The sequence below is a fragment of the Astyanax mexicanus genome, chromosome 24, assembly GCF_023375975.1.
Source record: "Astyanax mexicanus isolate ESR-SI-001 chromosome 24, AstMex3_surface, whole genome shotgun sequence".
Lineage (NCBI taxonomy): Eukaryota > Metazoa > Chordata > Actinopteri > Characiformes > Acestrorhamphidae > Astyanax > Astyanax mexicanus.
In genome coordinates this window covers 23,764,802-23,790,000 of record NC_064431.1, presented here as the reverse complement: position 1 = coordinate 23,790,000, position 25,199 = coordinate 23,764,802, and the positions used below count along the sequence as shown (strand labels likewise).

The following is a 25,199-nucleotide window of genomic DNA, read 5'->3' as shown; positions in this document are numbered from 1 at the left end:
TGTGTGTGTTTGTGTGAGTGCATGTGCGAGATTGAGTGAGTGAGTGAGTGAGTGAGTGAGCAAGCGAGTGAATGAGCATGCCAGTAATGGCTCCACACGTAACATCGCCATGACAACTGACTGATGGAGCCGTTCTGATTGGTCGCACCATTGGGCGCTTCGTGACGGGAGATGAAGATGAAGAAGGGACCGGTGATGTCATAGCGAGTGACCAGGACGACCTTACAGGGAAAAGCTGGATTCAGAAAAAAAAATCCTTTTGCATCAAAATCAACCTCAGCTTGTTGCCTTCTGCTGGAGCGGCAGCTTCCGAAGTGCCTCCAGAGCCTCCCAGCATCCTCTTCTCTTCCACTCACCTGTACTTAGCTGACAGCCTGCCTTTACTATTCTCTATCTCTCTCTCTCTCTCTTTCTCATTTTCTTGCTCTCTCTTTCTCTCTCTCTCGCGCGCTCTCTCTCGGAGAGTGCCTGTCTGAGCCGCTGTCTCGCTGTCGTCTTTGTGAAATCCCTGCTTTCTAAGGCCGCAGTGCCGATCCCTATCTGCCAGCGTGTTGATTTTTTCAGGAAGGCTTTTTTTTTCCCCCCTATTCCGAGTGCTTCATTGACAAGAGACATTAACGTGCTGCTGCTGCTGCCAATTTGGATGAAGCGGGGAGTCCGGAGTTTCTCGAGGATTTTATCGGCTCTGATCGGCTGCCAGATATCCCATCAGCACGGACACCCAAGCCTTGGGCGCAAACTCTTAACACAGCCAGACCTATATCTTTAACTTGGTCGCACCATTAGACACATAAGGTTAATAGAGTGTAACTTGGACTGCTGCAGAGACGGAATTGAGCTCCTTAAACTCTGAGGAGACGTTGGCAGGCCCTCACCTCAGTCCTGGAACTGCATACCTTACACTGCCAGAACTGCATAATAGGCCTTAAAGTGAATAACGGAGCAATAAGCCTGGAGATGTGAACAGAATTGGTGGGGTTTCAGTGCTGATGGAAGCCAAAGCACCACATTACCAGACCTCGATGCCCGTGTTTTGATATCAGGCAGGCCTTTTCTGGTTTGGAATTCTACTGTACCCAGCAGGGGGCGTTGTGATTGTGTTTCTGATGTCAATGGACTTCTTTATTGATCCCCATTAGAACTTCTGATCATAAAAAAGAACAGAATAAAAACAATAATGCTGTAAATAATGTGTAATAAGGCCTGATGAAAACATTTCCATAATTACTACTAAGTCATGTAAGGGTGGCAATACTGCATGGTACCAATGGCTCGCTTATTTAATACTCAGCATCTATTAATTATCCATAAAGAACTAGTTCTATATTAATATTACCAATTATTGTGTATCAAGGAAATACTCAGTAGCTACTACTGTAATTATCAATTGATTACTAATTATTCAGTAAGTAATAATTGTTTAATTAGTATTATTATTCCTTATCTAAGAAACATTAATTACCAACTAATGTAGTGCATAGTTAGTATTCAGTAAGTATGAATTATTATTATTTATTAATTATATTTATTAAACATTACATTAAGTAAAAATTGATCAGTCTCCTTTTCATAAATCAGTGTCTACTAATAATTCAATTAATGCTATTCACTCAATAAGTAATTATTCAACACCTGCTTATAAAGTGCCTATAAAGTATTTAGTAACTACGTATTATTTATTAAGTACCATCTAATTATGCAAACACTTAGATGTTCTGGTTTAAAGCACACTACAAAACGCACTACATGTACAAAATTAAATGGAACGACTGCTTGTTCGTTGTTTATTCTGCAAATAAAGAATGCATGAGAAATTGTATAGAGGAACCCCAATTCTTTTTTTCTTTTTTTTTTTACTTTTTGTTTGTAAACCTCTCAGCTTGGTTGTGATGATTCCTGAATTACAACTTAATTTGCTAATTATAAAACAAATCTCAGGAAGTGTATTGCACAAGGTATTGCACACATGCTTGAAATGGGGGGATGACCATTTAAATGGCCTGGGGGAAATACAGTATGTAACAACAATTATTTTGTAATGTGTACACTGTCCCTTTAAGAGCACTTTAATGAAAACATCTGATACTATGAATTTTAATTACTTAGCTGTTAGATTTAATTTGGCGCTGCACTTTCAAAAACAGTGTAGTGTTTTCAGTGGGATGTGCTGTGCAGCTGTCCGTGTAGTAAATGGAGATGCGTGTCTGTGAACAGTGAACGCAGCACATACCGCGATCAGTGTGTAAACAGCATGGAGCAGCAGAGACAGCGTTTGTTCATAGCAGTATATTGTCTGACTTATGTATCAGATTAAACTGCGGCTTATCAGCAGTTTAGCTTAGTTAAAAAGGAGTATATTTGATAGCTGAGTCGAATCAAGACCAGATCACACCCTCCGCAATCCACAGTTCATTTAGGACTGGACCGAAAACCACTCATTGGGCGGGGGCCAGGGGGCGGGGCAGATTACAGCAGAAGTTGTGGTTGAACTTGCAAATTAATAGCATGCATTAATGCTTTAATTAAAATTAATATAATTTGTATAGTTTGTATGCATTGAGCTAATCTCTCTCTCTCTTTCTCTCTCTCTCTCTCTCTCTCTCTCTTTTTTTCTCTCTCTCTCTCCTACAGATGCAGATCTACATGTATAACTCAGATGATTTTGACAGCCTTAACGCAGCCATCAGGGAGAAGCGAGTAATCGCCGCCATGGCAGTCTTCTTTCAGGTAAGAGCTCCTTTCTTATGCCTGCTTTGATTCTGATTCTCCCTTTGTAGTGTGTAGTGTGTGTGTGTGTGTGTGTGTGTGTGTGTGTGGGAGAGGTGATAGATTGGTTTTGTCATTGTTCGCAGGCAGGATCAAAACTTCATTAGGTGTCACTGTTTGTGTCATTAACCTCTCCACAAGCACAAATAAACTCACTCTTACACACACACACACACACACACACACTGCACTGCCTCTTTGTGTCTTTGTCCTTGTCACTATAATCACAAAGGAGACACACTTAGAGCTACTCTACTACAGAGAGCAATAATAAGCTCTCACACTTCAAAAAAACCTACTGTTAGTGTGTGTGTGTGGGTGTGTGTGTGTGTGTGTGTGTGTGTGTGTGTGCGTGCGCGATCAACCTTTGACACTCTCAGTGCATCCTGACTGTACTAACCTGAAAGAATAGAAAGAATTCAACAGTGCCATTAGACACCCCCTAAAAAAGGACAGTGAGAGAGGCTTATCAATGTACCCAAAAAGACTGATTCCTGTGAGTGGGGGGGGGGGGGGGGGGGGGCTTGAGGGGGGGGCATCCCATAATGCAATTTTCTGGGAAAAAAAAAAAAAGTCATCATAATGAGAAATGAGCAAAAAAAATAAAATAAAATCCCACTTAAGATATATATGAAAAACGATTTAAATATTATGCTTTTTATTCGTGCATCTACTGTATCTACTGTAACTGTAGATTAACTCTTACTGTATTTTTCAGACTATAAGGTGCACTTAAAATGCTTTAATTTTCCCAAACATCGATAATGCGTCTTATAATCCGGTGTGCCGTATGTATGAATTTTATTATACAGGAGTTTCCTGCTGCTAACCTTGGCTAGCACTGCTGGAGCAGCATTAGCATTGGCTGCCAACCATGCTAAGTGCTAGCTTTTTTTGCTGTTCAAAGACGAGTATATCGGACTGTAGCCTGCGAGTTTACTATGTGAAAACAAGCTACGTGGGACGAACCTCTAGCTAATATTGTCCTGGCTTACCGGAACACTCAGGGTTCCTCAGTTTAGCGCTGTCAAGCGGCATTTACTAGCGGTTAACCACTAATGCTAAAGCCGCTGCACCTTTAGTAGCAGCCTTAGTGGAAATCTGGAAATCTAAGCTTACTGTAAATAAACAAAAGGGCTTTACTCACCCAAGAGAGAAATCTGTGTAGATTAACATCCAGTGCTCTTAATTTTTTTAAGAATACAGTTTTGTTTACTTAGCTAAGCTGAATTAGAAGGAAAACATTCTGACACCCCTGTTCCTTACTAGTGTCACATAACGCGCTCCTTATGTATGAAAATAGACCAAAAAATTGACCCAAAAATAGACGTTCATTGATAGTGAGCCTTTTAATCCAGCGCCGTTATAAAAACTATAGGAAATGTTAGAAAAACCTGTTATGCTCTTTCTGCTGCTTGATTCTTGTGCAATGAAAGGGAGGCAGAGTCTGTCAGGGAGGCAGAATTCAGCATAACAGGCAAATCTCAAAATTTGCAACGCACCCTTCTACAAACTAATCAATGTACAGTATAAGGAAATGCAGGCCCACATAGATCATGACAATAAGATGTAGTAAAGTTATTTACTCTGCTCACTAAACTGCTGGACTAAATGTACAGTATACAATGTAACAGACACATCAAACTTGTCTTAGACTCTAGACTGAACTTTCAGCTGTAAAAACACCCAGGAAACATTATTCACCACACTATAACCCAAGCACCCAAGTATACACGAGTAAGTGTGTGTGTGTGTGTGTATTTGAAAGAATTCTTGCAGAATCAATGGCGAGATTTCTCTGTTATTGGTTTTCAAGGCCAACTACTATAGAAGCAGGTGAATAGTGATAGCACCTGCTGATGGATGGGCCATCTCTGTCCAACTAACTCACGGATCTGCTCCCCAGACGCTTCCATATAAACACACTCACATGCAATTACTCTCCCAACAGTTTTCTCTTTCTCTTTCTCTCCACTTTTCTTTTCTTGTGCTGCACATCACCAGTCGATTTGTTCAGCCCGCCAGAACCTTACCAGTGGATTTGTTTGTGGCTTTTAACGTCTCAGCTTCAAGAACACAACAGAAGAGCAATCGATACGCCAAACGACTTCATGAATTCCAGCACAATACCCTCTTCTTCTTCTTCTGGTTTTCTCAAAGTTAACCAGTGTCTCTTTTCTCTTTCACTCTCCGGTCAGTTTACTTGTTGTTTACGTGTTTTGTTTAGTAGTCTGCTATCCTTCCAAACATTTAGAAAAAGTTTAGTATAGGGAGTATAGGGGAATATAGGGTAAAATATGAAGTATATTGTAGAATAGGGAGTGTAGGGTAGTATAGGGAGTGTAGGGGAATATAGGGAGTGTAGGGTAGAATAGGGTAGTATAGGGAGTGTAGGGTAGTATAGGGAGTGTAGGGGAATATAGGGAGTGTAGGGGGATATAGGGAGTGTAGGGTAGAATAGGGAGAGTAGGGGAATATAGGGTAGATTAGATTAGTATAGGGAGTGTAGGGTAGAATAGGGTAGTATATGGAGAGTAGGGGAATATAGGGTAGAATAGATTAGTATAGGGAGAGTAGGGGAATATAGGGTAGAATAGATTAGTATAGGGAGTGTAGGGTAGAATAGGGAGTTTAATGGAATTTAGTGTAAAATAGGGAGTGTAGTGAGTATAGTGTAGTATATGGTAGAATAGGGAGTATAGTGTAGTATAGGGTACAATAGGGAGTGTAGAGTAGTATAAAATAGAATAGGAAAGGTAGGGGAGTATAGGGAGTGTAGGGGAATATAGAATAGTATAGGGAGTGTAGGGAAGCATAGGGTAGATAGGCAGTGTTTGGGAGTATAGGGAGTGTAGGGTAGCATAGGGTAGATTAGGCAGTGTAGGGTAGTATAGGGAGTGTAGGGGAGTATAGGGAGTGTATGGTAGAATAGGGAGTGTAGGTTGATATATGGGGTGGTATAGAGAGTGTAGGGGAATATAGGGTAGAATAGGAAGTATATTGTAGAATAGGGAGTGTAGGGGAATATAGAGAGTGTAGGGTAGTATAGGGAGAGTAGGGGAATATAGGGTAGAAGAGATTAGTATAGGGTAGAATATGGAGTGTAGGGTAAAATAGGGAGTGTAGGGTAGTATAGGGAGTGTAGGGAAATATAGGGTAAAATAGGGAGTGTAGGGGAATGTAGGGTAAAATAGCGAGTGTAGAGGAGTATAGGGTACAATAGGTGTAGAGTAGTATAAAGTAGAATAGGAAGTGTAGGGGAGGATAGGGAGTGTAGGGGAATATAGAATAGTATAGGGAGTGTAGGGTAGCATAGGGTACATTAGGCAGTGTAGGGGAATATAGGGTAGAATATGGAGTGTAGGGTAGAATAGGGAGTGTAGGGTAGAATAGGCAGTATTGAGTAGCGAAGTATATGGTAAAATAAGGAGTATTGGGGAGTTTAGGGTAGAATAGGGAGTGTAGGGTAAAATGGGCAGTATTGAGTAGAGAAGTATAGGGTAGAATAGGGGAAGTATATGGGAGTGTAGGGTAGTGAAGGGAATTTTTTTTTAGGGTAGTATAGGGTAAAATAGGGGAAGTATAGGGGAGTGTAGGGTAGTGAAGGGGAATTGTTAGGGTAGTATAGGGTGGAATAGGGGAAGTATAGGGGAGTGTAGGGTAGTGAAGGGGAATTGTTTTAGTATAGTATTGGGTAAAATAGGGGAAGTATAGGGGAGTGTAGGGTAGTGAAGGGAACTTTTTTAGGGTAGTATAGGGTGGAATAGGGGAAGTATAGGGGAGTGTAGGGTAGTGAAGGGGAATTGTTAGGGTAGTATAGGGTAGAATAGGGGAAGTATAGGGGAGTGTAGGGTAGTGAAGGGGATTTTTCTTAGTGTAGTATTGGGTAAAATAGGGGAAGTATAGGGGAGTGTAGGGTAGTGAAGGGAACTTTTTTTAGGGTAGTATAGGGTGGAATAGGGTGAGTGTAGGGTAGTGAAGGGGATTGTTCAGGGTAGTATAGGGTGGAATAGGGGAAGTATAGTGGAGTTTAGGGTAGTGAAGGGGATTGTTTAGGGTAGTATAGGGTGGAATAGGGGAAGTATAGTGGAGTGTAGGGTAGTGAAGGTTTTTTTTAGGGTAGTATAGGGTGGAATAGGGGAAGTATAGGGTAGTGAAGGTTTTTTTTTAAGGTAGTATAGGGTGGAATAGGGGAAGTATAGGGGAGTGTAGGGTAGTGAAGGGGATTGTTTAGGGTAGTATAGGGTGGAATAGGGGAACTATAGTGGAGTTTAAGGTAGTGAAGGGGATTTTTTAGGGTAGTATAGGGTGGAATAGGGGAAGTATAGGGTAGTGTAGGGTAGTGAAGGTTTTTTTAGGGTAGTATAGGGTGGAATAGGGGAAGTATAGTGGAGTTTAGGGTAGTGAAGGGGATTTTTTTAGGGTAGTATAGGGTGGAATAGGGGAAGTATATGGGAGTGTAGGGTAGTGAAGGTTTTTTTTAGGGTAGTATAGGGTGGAATAGGGGAAGTATAGGGTAGTGTAGGGTAGTGAAGGTTTTTTTAGGGTAGTATAGGGTGGAATAGGGGAAGTATAGTGGAGTGTAGGGTAGTGAAGGGGATTTTTTTAGGGTAGTATAGGGTGGAATAGGGGAAGTACAGTGGAGTGTAGGGTAGTGAAGGGGATTGTTTAGGGTAGTATAGGGTGGAATAGGGGAAGTACAGTGGAGTGTAGGGTAGTGAAGGGGAATTTTTAGGGTAGTACAGGGTGGAATGGGGGAGTATAGGGTAGCGAAGGATAGTGAAGGGGAATTTTTAGGGTAGTACAGGGTGGAAGGGGGGAGTATAGGGTAGCGAAGGATAGTGAAGGGGATTTGTTAGGGTAGTATAGGGTAGAATAGGGGGAGTGTAGGGTAGTGAAGGGGAATTTAAGGGAAATGTAGGGTAGTGAAGGGGAATTTAGGGCAGTGTATGGTAGTAGGACAGATTTTTGCAATTTTGTTAGTTTTTTTGTACATTTTGAAATTGTACGTAAGAAATGCATGCCTGCAAGGGTCATATTGTTTTTATCATGATCCATCTGCCTCTGTGAGTCTTCTCTTCTCATTTGTCATCGATTATCTAATAGCACAGATTATTCAGCACAGATTGCCCACTCACCTCGGCCTTGCATTAGCTGGCTTTGTTTACAGTCTCTGCCTCTCTTCATCTGTCCAGATCTGATGGAAGCTGACACCCTACTTTCAGCTGCTGTGCTTACGGTCCCACTTGCCTCTCACTTGAATATGACATTGCCTTAACTACTGTCTTTACTGTACTGTGCCATGTTCTATGGAAGCTAAAGTATGTGTGAGGCCCTGTACATGTGGATGTATGAGTGAGAATGGGATTTCTGCCAGAGACAGTTGTATGGTCGCATGGACAATTCTAGCCAGATGCTGCCGGTCATGATCATTACCACCCAATGCAGGAACTCTGAAATTGGAATATTCCATTCATCTGGCACTTCATATTAGAAATAACTTAAGCTGGAAGTGAACTAATCATTTTTACGTCAGCTTGGCGCCTCAAGCTGTCCCTTGAGGTAACACTTCATGATCAAGTCAGAGTATCATATTTTATCAGAATTGCAGATTGCTATAATATTTAAATTCGCTCAGTTCGGGTTTGGGTTTCTGCCACATGCATTGACTTTCACTCATGTGCCGGCCTCGTCTCAAACCGAAACGTTCCGCTCCCGATCCGCATTCGATCACTCCCTCTGTGGCCTACTCCACATGGCTGAGGACGATCGCAGCTGCAGATTGATTGTGTTGGTTGTAATTAATTGTATTTGCTTTGATTGGCACTGATGTGAAGTCATTATTCTCAATGAAGCGTCACTTTCCTGTAAGGGGTTTCAGTTCTCTCTCTGCTAGAACTGTAGAGACTGTAATATTTGAGTAATATTTCCGGCTCGTTTCCTGAATCTTGACTGTTCGTGTTATTTTTTAATCCAAGAGATAAAGCCTTGCAAGGTCCTGGAAGTGAAAGGGCTTTGAGAAGCCCTTGATAAAAATAGTGTTTTAATGTATGTTATCTTGTCGGTAAGAAGATCGCAGGTGTGTGCGTGGGCAGAAGATGGCCTCTGACTTTAGCAGAAGCAGTTATCATTGATATCAGTAAGATGAGCTTTGGCTTCGGAGAGATGAGCTTGTTTGTTTGCGGAATAAAGGTGCCCTGACCCACTTGGTAGAAATTAAGGATGTGAATTGGGGAGATAACTGCAACATAAAGAGATAAAGAGAAAAAGACCTATTTTAGCATTAAAGCAGTGTTTACTGTATTCTATATAAGACTGACATGCTTCGTATTGTGTCCCACGACTTTTGACATGTCCCAAGGATGCTAAGGAATGCTGTTTGACCCTATGTTACATCTTCTTGTACTTCTTCTTTTATTGGAAGTGGATGTGATTTCTGATTTCTGAGACTGCTTTTCTGTTCACATGGACAGATCTTGCCAGAAGCCACCAGTCACCATCATTACCACCATCTGCACTGTCCACTGAATGTGGTGGTAAAATATTTCTTTCTATAACATTACTTCCAGAGCGCATGTGACACTGTGTATCAAGGAATGTAAAAAAAAATTAATTGGAAATGTTTCATCCAATCCATCCAATATCAGGATTAGCCCGAAATTCGATAATTCGCATTGCCTTGCCAGGAGCACACTGGCAATTTCACTTTTACCTTGCTCTCTCTGGGTGGGAACAGTAGATGGTGCTCTTTCCCCTCATCACTCCTTGGGTGATGTCGATCAGCATAAGGCGTCTGTGAGCTGATGTATCAGAACCGAGTCGGTATAATAACAGTAGTGTTACAACATGTGTTTATTAAATCTGTATGATGATTTCTAAAGCAGTAACAACACTCTATATAACTTCAGTATAAAACGTAGGCTCTATATAAAAGTATTGACTCTTTAATTTATAAATAGACTTGACAGGATAGTAAATGATACACTAGGACTGTTATAATATATATGTGGCACTCCTTTTATTTTCCTAAATTTGGGAAATTCGTTTTTCCGTAATGCAGGCTCTTTACGCATGTTAGGATTTGCTTCAGTCCCTTCCCCCCTCCAAGTCCCTTCCGGAATTCTCTATCAACAGCAGCAGGAGCAACCAAGCTGAAGGATTTAGAGCTCCGGGAGAGAAAGAGAGGCAGAGGGAGAAAGTGTGGGAGGGGAAGAGAAAGAGAGAGAGAGAGAGAGAGAGAGAGAGAGAGAGATGGATGGATGGATAGACAGAAATAGAGAGAGAGAGAGAGAGAGAGAGAGAAATGGCAGTAGGCCAGTGGACGAGTGTGAAACCTTTTCCACTCATTCCTCCAGGGAGCAGCAGTTAGATCTGCCTCCGATGCTTCTGGCTTCCTCTTTGGAACTATGGAAGTACACACACACAGAGACACACAGAGACACACACACACACACACTTCCACACACACACACTTTCAACAATAGGCTTGACCCAGGGGTCCTCTCTGTCAAGTCATGTCTCCTGTTTCCAGTCTGTGGGGGAAATATTTAAAAGCACTCACCTATTTATTTATTTATTCATTTATTTGTTTGTTTGTCTGTTAAAACACACAGAATTCCTGCAAAACGGGCCACGCACTTATGTCTCAGGCAGATATGTAAATAATCACAGGTGTGTTCTCACCACAGGAGGGCGTAAAAGCAGTGTGTAAGACTGGTGGAGGAGAACATGCCAAAATGCATGAAAACCAAATATTGATTATCTGATTTCTTAAAACTTTATGAATATGAACTTGAAACTGAAAGTTCTGCATCTTTACTGTTATTTCAGACATTTCTCATTTTCTGCAAATAAATGCTGTAAATGACAATATTTTATTTGGAATTTGGGAGAAATGTTGTCTGTGGTTTATAGAATAAAACAACAATGTTCATTTTACTCAAACATAAACCTATAAATAGCAAAATCAGAGGAACTGATTCAGAAACTGAAGTGGCCTCTGTATTTTTTTCAGAGCTGTATTTTCTGCATGTAAAACATTTTGTATATAAACGTATCTATATATGTGTGTTTGTGTGTGTGTGTGTGTAGGAACAATTCCTCTCATCATTTAGCAGCTATGACATCAGCAGTAGCATTGACGTCACTGAGGCACATCAGGCAGACCAAACGCAATCAAATCTGTTTGTTCTGTCTCTCTCTCCCTCTCTTTCTCTAATTCTCGCGTTATGAATTTCTTGGAAGCAGTGGCATCCTTTCTCTTTATTCCAAAGAGTGTATCCTGTGCACTCACACGACCCCCCACACACACACACACACACACACACACTGAATGAAAATGCTGTTTCCTTATATTCACAGAGCATTTATTCATCTCTCTCTCTTTCTCTCTCTCTCTCTCTCTCACTTGCTCTCTCTCTCTCTCTCTCTCTCTCTCTCTCTCAGGTTGGGCAGAAGGACAATCCAGCAGTCGACCCAATAATCCATGGGTTAAGAGGAGTCGTGCATCATGGTGAGTTCACCAAATCCAGTAGTGAATGGTTTGATTCCAGTGTTATTAATAAACTGTTGGTTTGATGATTCCAGAAAAAAGGAAAATCCCTAAACTCAACAAAAACCACGACTAATCATTAACCATCAGTCTGCAGTGCAAATGATATGTTAATGATTAGACAACAAAGTCAATTGGTCAATTAGTGAATCATTGATAATCACTAAACCCAGTTAATCATCAATAATATAATATATTTCATGTCGATTAGTTGTCAGAAATTAGTCAACAAAATCAATTAAGCGTTAAATATTAGTTGTCAAAGATAAGTCAAGAAGGATTAGTTTAGTTGATAAGGTAGGTCAACAAAGAGACTTAATAATTAGTTGATGATATTGATGAACAAAGTTGATTAGGTGCCGATGTTTAATCACCAGAGTCAATTAGAGTCATCATGGCTTGGCACCACCGAGTGGTCTAGTGGTCTAAAGCACTGCCACTATGATTGGTAAGATCGCTGGTTCGAATCCCAGTCATGCAGCTTGCCATCAGCTGCCGGAGCCCTGAGAGAGCATGATTGGCCTTGCTCTCTTTCTAGGTGGGTGGATAGCGCTCTTTCCCCTCATCATTTAAAGGTGATGTTGATCAGCACAAGGCTGCGTCTGTGAGCTGATGTATAAGAACGGAGTCGCTGCGCTTTCCTCCGAGTGCTCTGTGATGCTGCTCAGCAATGATACATCATTGAGGTGGTGGCTGACTTCATATGTATCGGAGGCGGCATAGTTACATTGGTAGAAAAAAATGGAAAAAGTTTGAAGAAAAAAATATATAATCATGGATTAGTACACACAGTGTATTCGCTGTCAGTATTTTCTGCTTTGTCAACAAAGTTGATTTAATTGGCTATGATTTGGCAAAAGAGTAGATTGTGTTGTTGATCGGCTACCCAAATCAATTGGTTAGTAATGATTAATTATTGCGGTTGATTCTCAAAAATGAGTTAATTGGAACTAATTAGTCACTGAACATGATTACTCATTATTAATTAGTCACTAGTGTTGATTAGATGGGCAATGATGCGTCAAGAACGTATTTATCAATGATTACTTAACAAAGTCAATAAGTCATTAATTAATGAAGTCATCAATCTGCAATATAATTTATTCACTGTATTACTCTGATTTCTGATCTAAATCAGTTGGTCTACACTGAAACTAAGAAAAGTATGAAATATTTCATATATTTACAGAGAGGACTTGTTTTGATGATTTCAAAAAGAAGGAAAATCACTAAACCCAACAAAGACCATGACTCTTCACTGATCATCAATCTGCAGAGCAAACAGTTTGTTAATAATTGTGCAACAAAGTCAATAATCATTCATTAATGAAGTCATCAATCAGCAATTAGAGTTTATTCAGCTCTGATTTCTGATCTAAATCAGTTAGTCTACACTGATACTTGGAAAAGTGTAAAATATTTCATATATTTACAGAAAGGACAGTATTTTATATTTTGTATTTTATAGTTTTCTCAGAAACTCAGAAGGCTATGATGCTCCAGCACAGCATGCCTGGAAGCGTATGCTAGTGATTGCTAATGCAGCATTCTCCTCAGTTTACTCAGTTTGTTCGGCTGGTGCAGGCGGAGATGTTTGGAAAATAAATCAGCGGTAGCGCTGGAGTGTAGAGCTACAGCGTTTCCTGGTGTCAGTGCTGGAGAGCGGTGTCAGATTTTACAAAAAGACGTAGAGTCATGTATTTATGCATCAGAAGCGGCTCCCGCTCCTGGCAGCGCCTCAACTCTTCACGCTATCCTGAAAGTCTGGCCCATCCGCACCAGGATAAGCAAGTTTACCCAAGCAGACAACAAAGCTCTTACATAAGTCGCCCTGGATAAGAGTGTCTGCCAAATGCCGTAAATGTAAATGCCATTTGCATTCCCTGACATTTCCAAATGACACGGTTCATTTTGGGAAATGGCTCTGTAGAGGCGGGATCTGAGTAGGAGGCTGAGGGCTTGGTGCTCTGATCTTCAGCTTGACCAGCATATGGAGTTCAATTTGGCCTTGTTCCTTCATAATGTGAACAAGAGGGCAAAATACTTACTTAGTCATCATGTGGTCAGGTCTTCTTCTGTCAGACAGAGAAAGCCAGAACATGGCTGGATGTTAAAATAGTCTATAAAAAAACGATGTTTTAAAAAAACTATTGTCATTACATAAGCAAATAATGGTTTGTTCATTATACAGTGCCTTGCCAAAGTATTCGCCCCCTTGAACTTTTCAATCGTTTGCCACATTTCAGGCTTAAAACATAAAGATATGAAATTGTAATTGTTTTTGTGAAGAATCAACAACAAGTGGGAGACAATCGTGAAGTTTCAGTGCAGCAAACTCACGCCAGAAGTTCAGTGAGGATCTCTGAATGATCCAGTGTTGATCTAAATGACTGATGATGATAAATAGAATCCACCTGTGTGTAATCAAGTCTCCGTATAAATGCACCTGCTCTGTGATAGTCTCAGAGTTCTGTTTAAAGCACAGAGAGCATCATTAAGACCAAGGAACACACCAGGCAGGTCCAAGATACTGTTGTTGTGGAGAAGTTTGAAGCCGGATTTGGATTCAAAAAGATTTCCCAAGCTTTAAACATCTCCAGGAGCACAATGCAACTGATCATATTGAAATGGAAGGAGTATCAGACCACTGCAAATCTAACAAGACCCGGCGGTCCCTCTAAACTTTCGGCTCAAACAAGGAGAAGACTGATCAGAGATGCAGCCGAGAGGCCCATGATCACTCTGGATGAACTGCAGAGATCTAAGGTGGAAAAAATCTGTCGACAGGACAACTATTAGCCGTGCACTCCACAAATCTGGCCTTTATGGAAGAGTGGCAAGAAGAAAGACACTGTGGAAAGAAAGGCGTAAGAAGTGCTGTTTGTACAGAAAGCATGAAGGTGGAAGAAGGTGCTGTGGTCATATCAGACCAGAGTTTAACTTTCTGGCCTAAATACACAATTCTTTGTGTGGCTGAAAAGTAACACTGCTCATCACCCTGAACACACCAAACCCAAAGTGAAACATGGTGGTGGCAGCATCATGGTTTGGGCCTGCTTTTTTCAGCAGGGACAGGGAAGATGGTTAAAATTGCTGGGAAGATGGATGGAGCCAAATACAGGATCATTTTGGAGTCTGCAAAAGACCTGAGACTGGGACAGAAATGTATCTTCCGACAAGACAATGATCCAAAATATAAAGCAAAATCTACAAAGGAATAGTTCACAAATAAATGTATCCAGGTGTTTGAATGGCCAAGTCAAAGTCCAATTGAGAATATGTGGAAAGAGCTGCATTTTATTCCACTTCATGATTGTGTCCCACTTGTTGATTCTTCAAAAAAAAATACATTTTTCTATCTTTATGTTTGAAGCCTGAAATGTGGCAAAAGTTTAAAAAAAAGTTCAAGGGGGCCGAATACTTTTGCAAGGCACTGTAGACCTATGAGATTGTCAGATAACAGATTCGCTGTCATGGTTTACTCAACAGCCAGTTGAGTTTAAAGCCAGTGAAGTTTATTAGTCATTCAACAAGCTTGAGTAGTCATTAATGATTGCAACAACAAATTTAAACAGAAAGCAGAAGCATTTCTGAGTGGAGAAGGGATAAAATGTTGTGTTTAATGGCACCAGTGTGCTGGAACGACCATCCCTGCTAAGCCTAAAATATATTTATTCTAAAAACTGTGACATACCAGAGTTCTTGCTGGCGCATCTGTGAACAAGACAGCAAGTCTTTGTGATGCATCAAGACCCACGGTATCCAGGGTAATGTCAGCACACCACCAAGAAGGACCGACCACATCCAACAGGATTAACTGTGGACGCTGTAAGAGGAAGCTGTCAGAAAGGGATGTTTGAGTGCTAACCCAGATTGTATCCAAAAACCTTAAAACCACGGCTGATCAAATCACGGCAGAATTCAATGTGCACCTCAACTCTCCTGTTTCCACCAGAACTGTCCGTCAGGACAATAAATTACTGTGGTCTAAAACCAGGTGTTTCAGTTTCATTGTCCAACCTCTGTAGCCTACATATGGCCAACAGATCAAGAGAAAACACACACTGCTACAAATGGAGCATGATGTATTCCATGCTAAAGGCTTTATATGAGCTAAATGTACACACTTGTTATTATGCAGTGTGTGTGGATGGGAAGAAAAAGGAGAAAAAAAGAAGCTGGGCAAGCTTTTAGATTCTGACGCCAACCATTGCCCCCTACAGCAGCTGCTGAAACGGTTGACTAACGCGAGGATGATGATGAGTCATGAGGTCTGGGCGAGAAAGTACAGATTTGTAGAAAAGAACATCATCTGTGTGTGGTGTTGCACTGCCTGGCCATTAGTGTGTGTGTGTGTGTGTGTGTTCACTGGATCTACCATGTACACACTAAAGGCCAGTTTAAACTTCTCTTTCAAAAACCTTAGCCATATGCTATGTGTACCCTACGTCGTAGCCAACAGCATAACCTGGCGTTGCAGCATCAGCAGCTTCTGTGATTGGTCCACAAAGCCACATGTTCCCGCCCACACCTTCCAGCCTTCACCGTTTAAATTGCAGAGCAGTACTGAGTCTGGGACACGTGCTTTTTGGTGCTACAAAGCTAATCTAGCTAACAAGTAACAGAAGCTTATATACATGAGAATTATAGGAGAATAATAGGAGATCCCACTTGCCTTTATCTCTCGACGCATTATTGTTTTTTAAACGCAAATTTAAAATATAGAATATCGAGAGTATATCGGAGCGTAGCCTGCTGCTAACCCTGGCTAGCACTGCTGGAGCAGCATTAGCATTACCCACTAACCAAACTAAGCGCTATCTCTTTCGCTGTTCAGAGGTGTGTATTATCGACGTGTAGCCCCGGATTGCTGGGGCAGTATTAGCATTAGCTGCTAACCACATTAGCCACTAAGCCCTTTCACCGTCCAGAGGCAAGTATATCAGACAGTAGTCTGGGTGTTTACTGTGTTAAAACAAGCTCTGTGGGACGAACCGCTAGCTAATATCGCTCTGGCTTACCAGAACACTCTGGGTTTCTCAGTTTCTCAGTGTAGTGCTGTCAGTGGTCATTAGCCGCTAACCGCTACAATGTCAACGAAATCAACAATCAACGAACAATGGAAACTACTAGACCTCAAGCAGCTTCCAGCTTGGACTGTGTGTCTCTCCACTCTTCCTCCAGACTCTGGTCCCTTGATTTACAAATGAAATGCAAAATTTACTGATGATCAGTGATGGTTTGGAGAGACATGTCATCTGCTGGTGTTGGTCCACTGTGTGCTGACATCTTTTTATTTATCGAGATGCGGATTTCATTTTCCAGCAGGACTTGGCACACTGCCCACACTGCCAAAAGTACCAATTAGTCTCATATTATATATATATATATATATATATATATATAGAGAGAGAGAGAGAGAGAGAGAGAGAGAGAGAACTAGACTTACAGCAAAGTTCTCTGGAGCTCTCTCTCTTTTTCATCAGTGATGAGCTGTAATGTAGAAGTGCAGTAATAACACTTGGCACTAGCCGCTGCTATTAGCTTTTGTGGAGCTTCTGGGAAAATACGATTTTGGGGGGATAAAGGAAGTTAGGATGAGGATGATGATGAGGATGATTGCTGTTATTACTCCCGCAGTTGTTGTCCAGATGATGCCGGAAGGAATTGGTGGTCCATTGCTGTGCTATATGAACTTTATTAATATAAAGAAGAGGAGATGATGATGATGGTTGTAACAACCTGTTGACACTGGATGTAATGGATGAGGATGGTAACAGCAATGATGATGATGATGATAGATGATGATGACAGAGGTAGTGGTGGTGGTTGCAGGATGCAGCAATAATGATGGTGGATTAGTGTTGATGATGTTAATTTTGATAAACACTTATCGTAAAATACAGCTGGTTGTAGAGGCTCCTAACAGTTCCTGCAGTTTTTGTATTAGGGGTTGGAGTGTTGGGGTGTTTAACCTCTAAAGAACCGAACTTATGGATGGATACATAGCATGCATTTTTTATTTATCTTTGCTATTTGGGCTAATTGGCACCTGGTTAGCATAAAAACAAAGAATTATCATTTTACATGATTTAGTTTCTGAGAAAAAGTATGTCCACATATGAGGACTTTAGGTTTATATTTCAATAACATTAACATTCAATAACTAACTTTAGCAGCAAGCTAGCTAACATACTAACTTTAGCGGCAAGCTAGCTAACATACTAACTTTTGCAGCGAGCTAGCTAACATACTAACTTTAGCTAGCTAAAGCGAGCTATCTAACGTTACCAGGGATAGAACTAAAGTTAGCAGCAAGCAAACTAACGTTAGCAGCAAGCTAGCTAACATACTAACTTTAGCTAGCTTAAAAGAGCTAGCTAACGTTACCAGGGATAGAACTAAGTTTATCGGAGAGCTAGCTAACTTTAGTGGCCAGTCAGCTAACGTAGTAATGTGAGCGTAAAGTTAGCGGGGAGAGAACTAAAGAAATTATGACTACATATTTGGGTTTTAATTTATATTTATTGAGATCTTAAAAAGGTCTTAAAAAGCATTACGTTTGACTTTTAAAATGGTGCAAGAACCCTGTTCAAAGTAAAAAACATAATTATTAACTGAATTTACTGTTTATTTAAATTTCTGGACAAAAATCGAAACTGTAACGTGTTAAACTGTTCTGCCACCACTAGGTGACAGTATAATGGCCTCATATGAGGACGCCAGGCCCTTGTAGAGTAAAATTTTGTGTTGTGCTCTAGACAACCCAAAATGTGATGTCCACAAATGTGGACGCCGGGACTTAGGAGGTTAAGGCAAGTTCTTGTGATGGCAGCAGTAGGTGGACGAGCATTGTTCTGTTGGAGTAGTGTGCTGGAGACGGGTGGGATGATGATGAGGATGATGATGATGATGATGATGATGATGGGGAGGAGGAATATGAAGATTGAGGAAGACTCTACTGTAGCTTCCTCTATTCAGCATTTAGGAGAACTGGCACACTTCACACTGTACACCCACCCATTGGTGCTGAACAGTGGGGGGCTGTAGGGGGATTGACAGTCTTTGTTGGTTTGTGTGTGTGTGTGTGCATGTGTGTGTGTGTGTGTGTTATTCTCAGCAGGCTAGAATAGGGGGTTGGGCGAGGGTGTGTGTGGTCTGTCTGTATTCTAGACAGATCTGGCCAGGGGGTCCGTGGTAACACGGACTGGGCTGTCTTTCATACACACCAACACACACACACACACACACACACACACACTTATACACACTTCCATAACCAGTCTGGGGTACTGATTTAGTTGGCATGCAAAACTATGGACTCATACAGATGCAGTCTCCAGTTATGCATATTTCATCATCTTAAATCAGAACAGTGTAGACACACCCACACACACACACACACACACACAACACACACACACACACACACACACACACACACTTTCAATGAGATACAATCAGATTGCCAGAGTTTGAGCCTGGCATACATAATCAAGCATGTCAAACCACATGTCCTACTATACAGTGGTCATCTTAGTATCATGCCTTCCAATTCCTCTACAGACGTTTCCACCTTTACAAACTCCAATTCCCAGAATGCACTTCTCACTCATGTGACTCATGTCCCAGCCAATCAGCACCAGATTGACAGATCAGATTGCCTCACCTCTGTTCTGATTCCTTTCAGCTGTTGTCCCATGTATATATACCGGCCAAATTGTTCTATATGAGTTAACGTGAAGTACAGAGAGCTGTAAGCAACTTTCCATAGCTTTTAAAAGGGCTCTGATACATACAGCTCTGGAAAAAAAAATAAGAGACCACCTAATGATGATGTTTTTCCTTGATTTTACCAAATTGAAAACCTCTTGAATATAATCAAGAGGAAGATGGATGATCACAAGCCATCAAACCAAGCTGACCTGCTTGAATTTTTGCACCAGGAGTAAAGGCATGAAGTTATCCAAAAGCAGTGTGTAAGACTGGTGGGGGAGAACATGACAAGATGCATGAAAACTGTGATTAAAAACTCATTTAACTTATTCCACCAAATATTGATTTCTAAAATCTTCAAACTTTATGAATAGGAACGTTTTATTTGATTTATTTGAGTTTTTTTTATTTCTATTATTAATAGCCATTTCTAATTTTCTGCAAATAAATGCTGTAAATGACAATATTTTGGGAGAAATGTTGTCTACAAGTTATAGAATAAAACAGCAGTGTTCATTATACTCAAACATATACCTATAAATAACAAAATTCAAGAAGCTGATTCAGAAACTGGATCTCTTGTGGTCTCTTAATTTTTTTCCAAAGCTGTTCTTTTGGGTTAATTTTAAGTTTTGTTGTGATATAAATATATATATATATATATATATATATTTTTTTTTTTACATCAAGTATTGGATGTATTAAGAAAGCTATCAGCTTAGACCAAGTTCTCCATGTTCCAGCAGAACAAGATCTTTTTTAAACATCTGTACTCTCTACAATTCCTGTTAGACCGCCTGAACCTCCACTGTTAGATCAATAGCACTTATACCTTTCATCTCCTAGAAGCAGCCGTCCCTCAAGCTCCTCTCTTGCTTCAGATCTAAACAAATCCACACGTGTTTGGGTCCATTCTTCCAGTGTGAGAAGACCACTCAACACTGTAGGTCTGAAAGGATGTGGATATGATCGAGAAATAAGCTGTTATTGGTCTGCTGACATTCTCAGAACAATGGGCCAACCACTGGGGTGGACCATCACACAGTGGAAGTCAGTCAAATCAGTCTTCCAGCTCTTTTTTTTTGGAGAAACGGATGCAGTGTGCTCTTGACCAAAGATCCAGAAAAGGTCCATCCAGACTGTTATCAGCAACAAGTCTATTGTGGTATGGGGTTGTGTCAGTACAATTCTGATTTGGCAGCATTAATGCATACAACTACACAACTAAGATGAACTAACTTTAATTTTTTTAGGAACTTTCATGCATTTATTTTTTTTTTCAACAAGACTAGAAGTCTTTTGAGAACAGTGGTTGTAATGATGGTACAGCATTACCATTATAAGGTGCATTATGTGACACTAGTAAGGAACAGGGGTGTCACCATGTTTTCCTTCTAATTTAGCAGGTCTCGACACTGGGTGGTCATCGGGTGGGAGGTTAACTAAGTTAAGTAAAGCTAAGATAAGTCAACAAAACTGTAATTCTTGAGAAAAACAGTTTCTTTTAAAGTCAAACTAGCACTGGATGTTAATCTGCAAAGAATTCTTTCCTGATTTTTTTTTTTTTTTGGTGAGTAAAGTGCTTCCATTTATTTACAGTAAGCTTAGATTTCCAGATTGTCACTAAGGCTGGGTGCAGCAACAATAGCATTAGCAGCTAACGGCTAGTGTTGCACAATAGTGCTACACTAAAAAAACCCTGAATGTTCCAGTAAGCCAGGGATATATTAGCTTGTTTTAGCACGATAAACATACAAGATACAGTCCAATATACTCAACTCTAAACAGCGAAAGAGCTAGCGCTTAGCACGGTTAGCAGCTAATGCTTAAACTGCTCCAGCACTGCTAGCTGGAGTTATTAGCAGGGCTAGCGCTTAGTGTGGTTAGCAGCTAATGCTAATACTACTCCAGTCTAAGTGCTGTAGAATTGAATTGAAAATCCTTTATAATGCTGTATTTCATCATAGTGACTTTACTGTTCCTTACAACCTGATTGGTAGAAGATTTCAGGGAAATATAAAGGATTTTAAGTGCCTTTTATAGTGCAAAAAAATACAGTACTGAAATACCTTTGGACAAACCCATTCACTAGAGCTGAAGCTACATGTGATGTAACGTAGATTCTTGTTCAGAGTTGCTCTGAGGTTTTGCTGGAGCACCACAGGAGCTCCTGACCCCAACCCCCCCCCCCCCCCCCCCCTTACAGCCCCCCATTGCCCAGCTGTCGGTTTCACTTATCATTCCTTAAGTTCCCGAGATGCTCTTACTTAATATTTAAGCACACATTAGGAGTGTTGAGGGACATCAGCTGTGTGAAGAAGCTCATGTTAGGAGACTCAGAGGAGTGAACCGAGCAGGTTTATGTGAAGTGCAATCTGTAGCAATGCAAATCATAACAGGACGTGTGGGGGGGGGGGGCCGCGGGGCCGCATCTGGGCTAAAACTTTAATGCACGCGCGAATCCCTTTGTTCTCACGCCTTGTAAACTTTAATCTGAGCTCAGGTTCAGACCGATGTTCGTGCTCCAGTAACACCAAGCCTTAAACACTTGCAGATTCCTCTGTTAGAGCTCTGCTTGAAGTTTTGCAGCAGGAGTGAATAGCATTAAGTTATCCAAAAGCAGTGTGTAAGACTGGTGGAGGAGAACATGCCAAGATGCATGAAAAACTGTGGTTAAAAAACAGGGTTATTCCACTAAATATTGATTTCTGAACTCTTAAAACTGTATGAATATAAACTTGTTTTATTTACATTATTTGAGGTCTAAAAGCTTTTTTTTTTATTTCTCATTTTCTGCAAATAAATGCTCTAAATGACAATATTTTTATATTTTTTATTTGAAATTTCGGAGAAATGTTGTCCATAACAGTGTTCATTTTATTCAAACATATAAACAGCAAAATCAGATTGATTCAGAAACTGAAGTGGTCTCTTATTTTTTCCACAGCTGTAACTGGTTCATTTATAGCAACTGAATCAAGTCCAGCTATTTGAATCATTTGACTCACCATCAGTTATTCACAGGCTATTACCATGAATTAGCAAATGATTCTTTGATTCATTTAGTTCACTGTAGAGCATTCTGAACTGATTTGTTTAAATCATGAAATGAGAAATAAATAAATTATTTTTGACTCACTTAAACAAGCCTTCCACACTTACCTTTTCTCTAGGATTTGATTTGTTCAGATCATTGAATTATTTGAATTACTATAGCTTAATCATAGACTACCATATTTGTCGCACTATAAGGCCCACTTAAAATTCAAATTTAGTTTCCACAAAAATTGAGTGTTTGCTTAAAACCCGGTCAGGTTATGAGGAGCAGTAAAGCCAAAATTATAAAGGAGTTTTAGTGAAGTTTCTCCAGCACCAAGGCTGGAGCAGTATTAGCATTAGCCGATAACCGAAGCTTTAGCTCTTTCGCCGTTCAGAGGCAGACTGTAGTCTGCATGTTTACTGTGTTAAATCAAGCTATGTGAGATGAACCGCTAGCTGGTAGCGTGCTGGCATACCGGAACACTCAGTGTTCCTACAGTGTAGCGCTGCTGCTAACCGCTCTGTTGACAATATAGGACATCTAAGCTTACTGTAAATAAACAGAGGCACTTTACTCACCCAAATAAACAGTTTTCAGGAGAGAAATCTGTGTAGATTCACATTGCTAAATTAGACATGTCGACACCCTTATTCCTTACTATGGTCGCTTAATATGCGCCTTATAATCCGGTGCACCTTATGTATGTAAATAGACCATATAGTTCATTGATAGTGCGCCTTATAGTCCATAAAATGAGGTACTCATATGAATAATCAGATAATTGTTAATTTTTTTATTTTATTTTAGAACATTCTGAATTGCTTGGATAAGCTTGAATCCCGAGACAAAACACAAATCAAATGTTTGCTTAATTTGACTCCCCGAAAACATCATGAATCATTGCAAATGATTCCTTCAAATTGCAATCTGACATTCTAAATGAATGTTGGAATCATTTGAATCAGGACACCAGTGGTGGCTTCCATGTGGTGATTGTGATGTTTTGATTTGCTGTTAATCAGAGCTCATGTGACTCAGTTCAGTTGAATCCATGTGGAGCATTTAGGAGCTGTTTTCACACCAAAAAAAAAAAAAATCACACTTTCTGGGCTAATTGGGCTTCTGTGACTTTTGATTCTTTCTAACCACTATAGAGCTGATTTATATGAATCCAACAATGAATTATTTCGATTTTTTCTTTTTTAGATCACCATAAAATTAATTTATCAATTGAATCATCATCAGAGTCTTTAAATGAACATACTGAATATTTAAATAATTTAAATCAAACCAGAATAAATAATTAAAAAAAAGTTTGATTGATTACGTTCATTCAAATCACCGCAGCATGTTGTTAGGCGACTCTTTTTTTTTTTTTTTTTTAATTCAGCGCCTGAGGTTCCGATTGCAGCTCCGTTTGACGTGATTTGTCATTATGCTCCGAAAGCTCGGAAGAATGAAATTGATTTTGCGGGGTGCGTTCACTCGCTGCAGGGGTTAAAGCGCAGGCGTTGGGGTGTTTGTCGCTCTGCCAGCGTCTCTCAGTGTTTCTGCGTCTGATTGGCTGGTATGGGAGCGGCGGTGGATGGCGGAGGGACCCGGTGGCTTGCTGGGCTGGCGACGGCTCTGTGGTTGGGGAATTTTGCCCTGTGGCGGTGTGGGTGTGGGTGGTTGTGCATTTGTGTGTGAAAGACTCCGGTCTCATCCATTACCATGCCACTGAGCCACATCCTTACCCTCCTACACACACACACACACACACACACACACACACTGTCTCTGTTCTCTCTCTCTCACACACACACACACACACTCGCTCATTCCTCATGTCCAGTCTAACCTTTGGGGATTGCCATTCATTCAACCCTGACTACACTATGCACACAGCGCTGCCATGTTAGCATAGCCACTTAAACACACACCCTGCAACCCATACATCTCAATGACTCCTCTCCCTCCATCACACATTCCTCCTCCTTCACCCCCTCTCATTCCTCCCTCATCCCACCCTCTAACTCCATCTCCTGCCAGTCCTGACGTATTCTCGCCCTCAGAAACACCCAGAGCGAGTGATATAAAGTGTCAATTAACCTATTAACCCAGACCATGTCCATCTTTATCTGAATATTTTTGAAAACATATCATCGTATTTTCACACTATAAGGTGCACTGAATTATAAGGTACATTATTCTTCTATTATATAAATCAAACGAGCGCTAAATGCTAATCTACACAGATTTATCTCCTGAAAACTGTTTATTTGAGTGAGTAAAGCACTTCCGTTTATTTACAGTGAGCTCAGATTTCCAGATTTCCACTGAGGCAGCGCTTGGCCAAGCCAAGGCGATATTAGCTAGTGGTTCGTCCCACGTAGCATTTTTGTTTTATTACAGTAAACGGGGAGGCTACAGTCTGATATACTCACCTCTGAAAGGAGAAGGAGCTAACTAGTGCTTAGCGTGGTTAGCAGGTAATGCTAATGCTGCTATAGCAGTGCTATCCGGGTAAGGTGTAGACTACAAGCTGATAATACTAACCTCTGAATGGCAAAAGAGCTAACTAGTGCTTAACATGGTTAGTGGTTAATGCTACTGCTGCTCCAGCAGTGCTAGCCGGGGTTAGGAGCAGGCTACAGGCCAACAATACTCACCTCTGAACGGTGAAAGAGCTGACAAGCACTTAGCATGGTTAGCAGGTAATGCTAATGGTGCTCCAGCAGTTCTAGCCACGGTTAGCAGGATCAAGTCCGATATACTCACCTCTGAACGGCGAAAGAGCAAACTAGTGCTTAGCGTTTTTAGCAGGTAATGCGCTTATGCAGCTCTAGCAGTGATAGCCAGGGTTTGGAGCAGGCTCAAGTCTGATATACTCACCTCTGAAATGAAAAAGAGCTTATAGCACTTAGCGTGGTTAGCAGAAAATGTGCTAATGCTGCTCCAGCAGTTCTAGCCAGGGTTAGCAGCAGGATCAAGTCCGATATACTCACCTCTGAAACGAAAAAGAGCTAACTAGCACTTAGCGTGGTTAGCAGGTAATGTGCTAATGCTGCTCCAGCAGTGCTAGCCAGGGTTAGCAGCAGGATCGAGTCCGATAAACTCACCTCTGAAACTCACCTCTGAAACAAA

At 40.8% G+C, this 25,199-nt stretch overlaps 1 protein-coding gene across 1 annotated transcript in view; it reads left to right on the top strand.

The window, feature by feature from the left end:
- The window catches only part of ptprga (protein tyrosine phosphatase receptor type Ga), a 445,965-nt gene that overhangs the window by 322,166 nt on the left and 98,600 nt on the right, over window positions 1–25,199 (top strand). Inside the window, exons 5-6 of the mRNA XM_022682776.2 lie at window positions 2,632–2,727; window positions 11,212–11,278. Coding sequence (XP_022538497.1) covers window positions 2,632–2,727; window positions 11,212–11,278 — 163 coding nt within the window. The remainder of the gene's footprint in view (window positions 1–2,631; window positions 2,728–11,211; window positions 11,279–25,199) is intronic.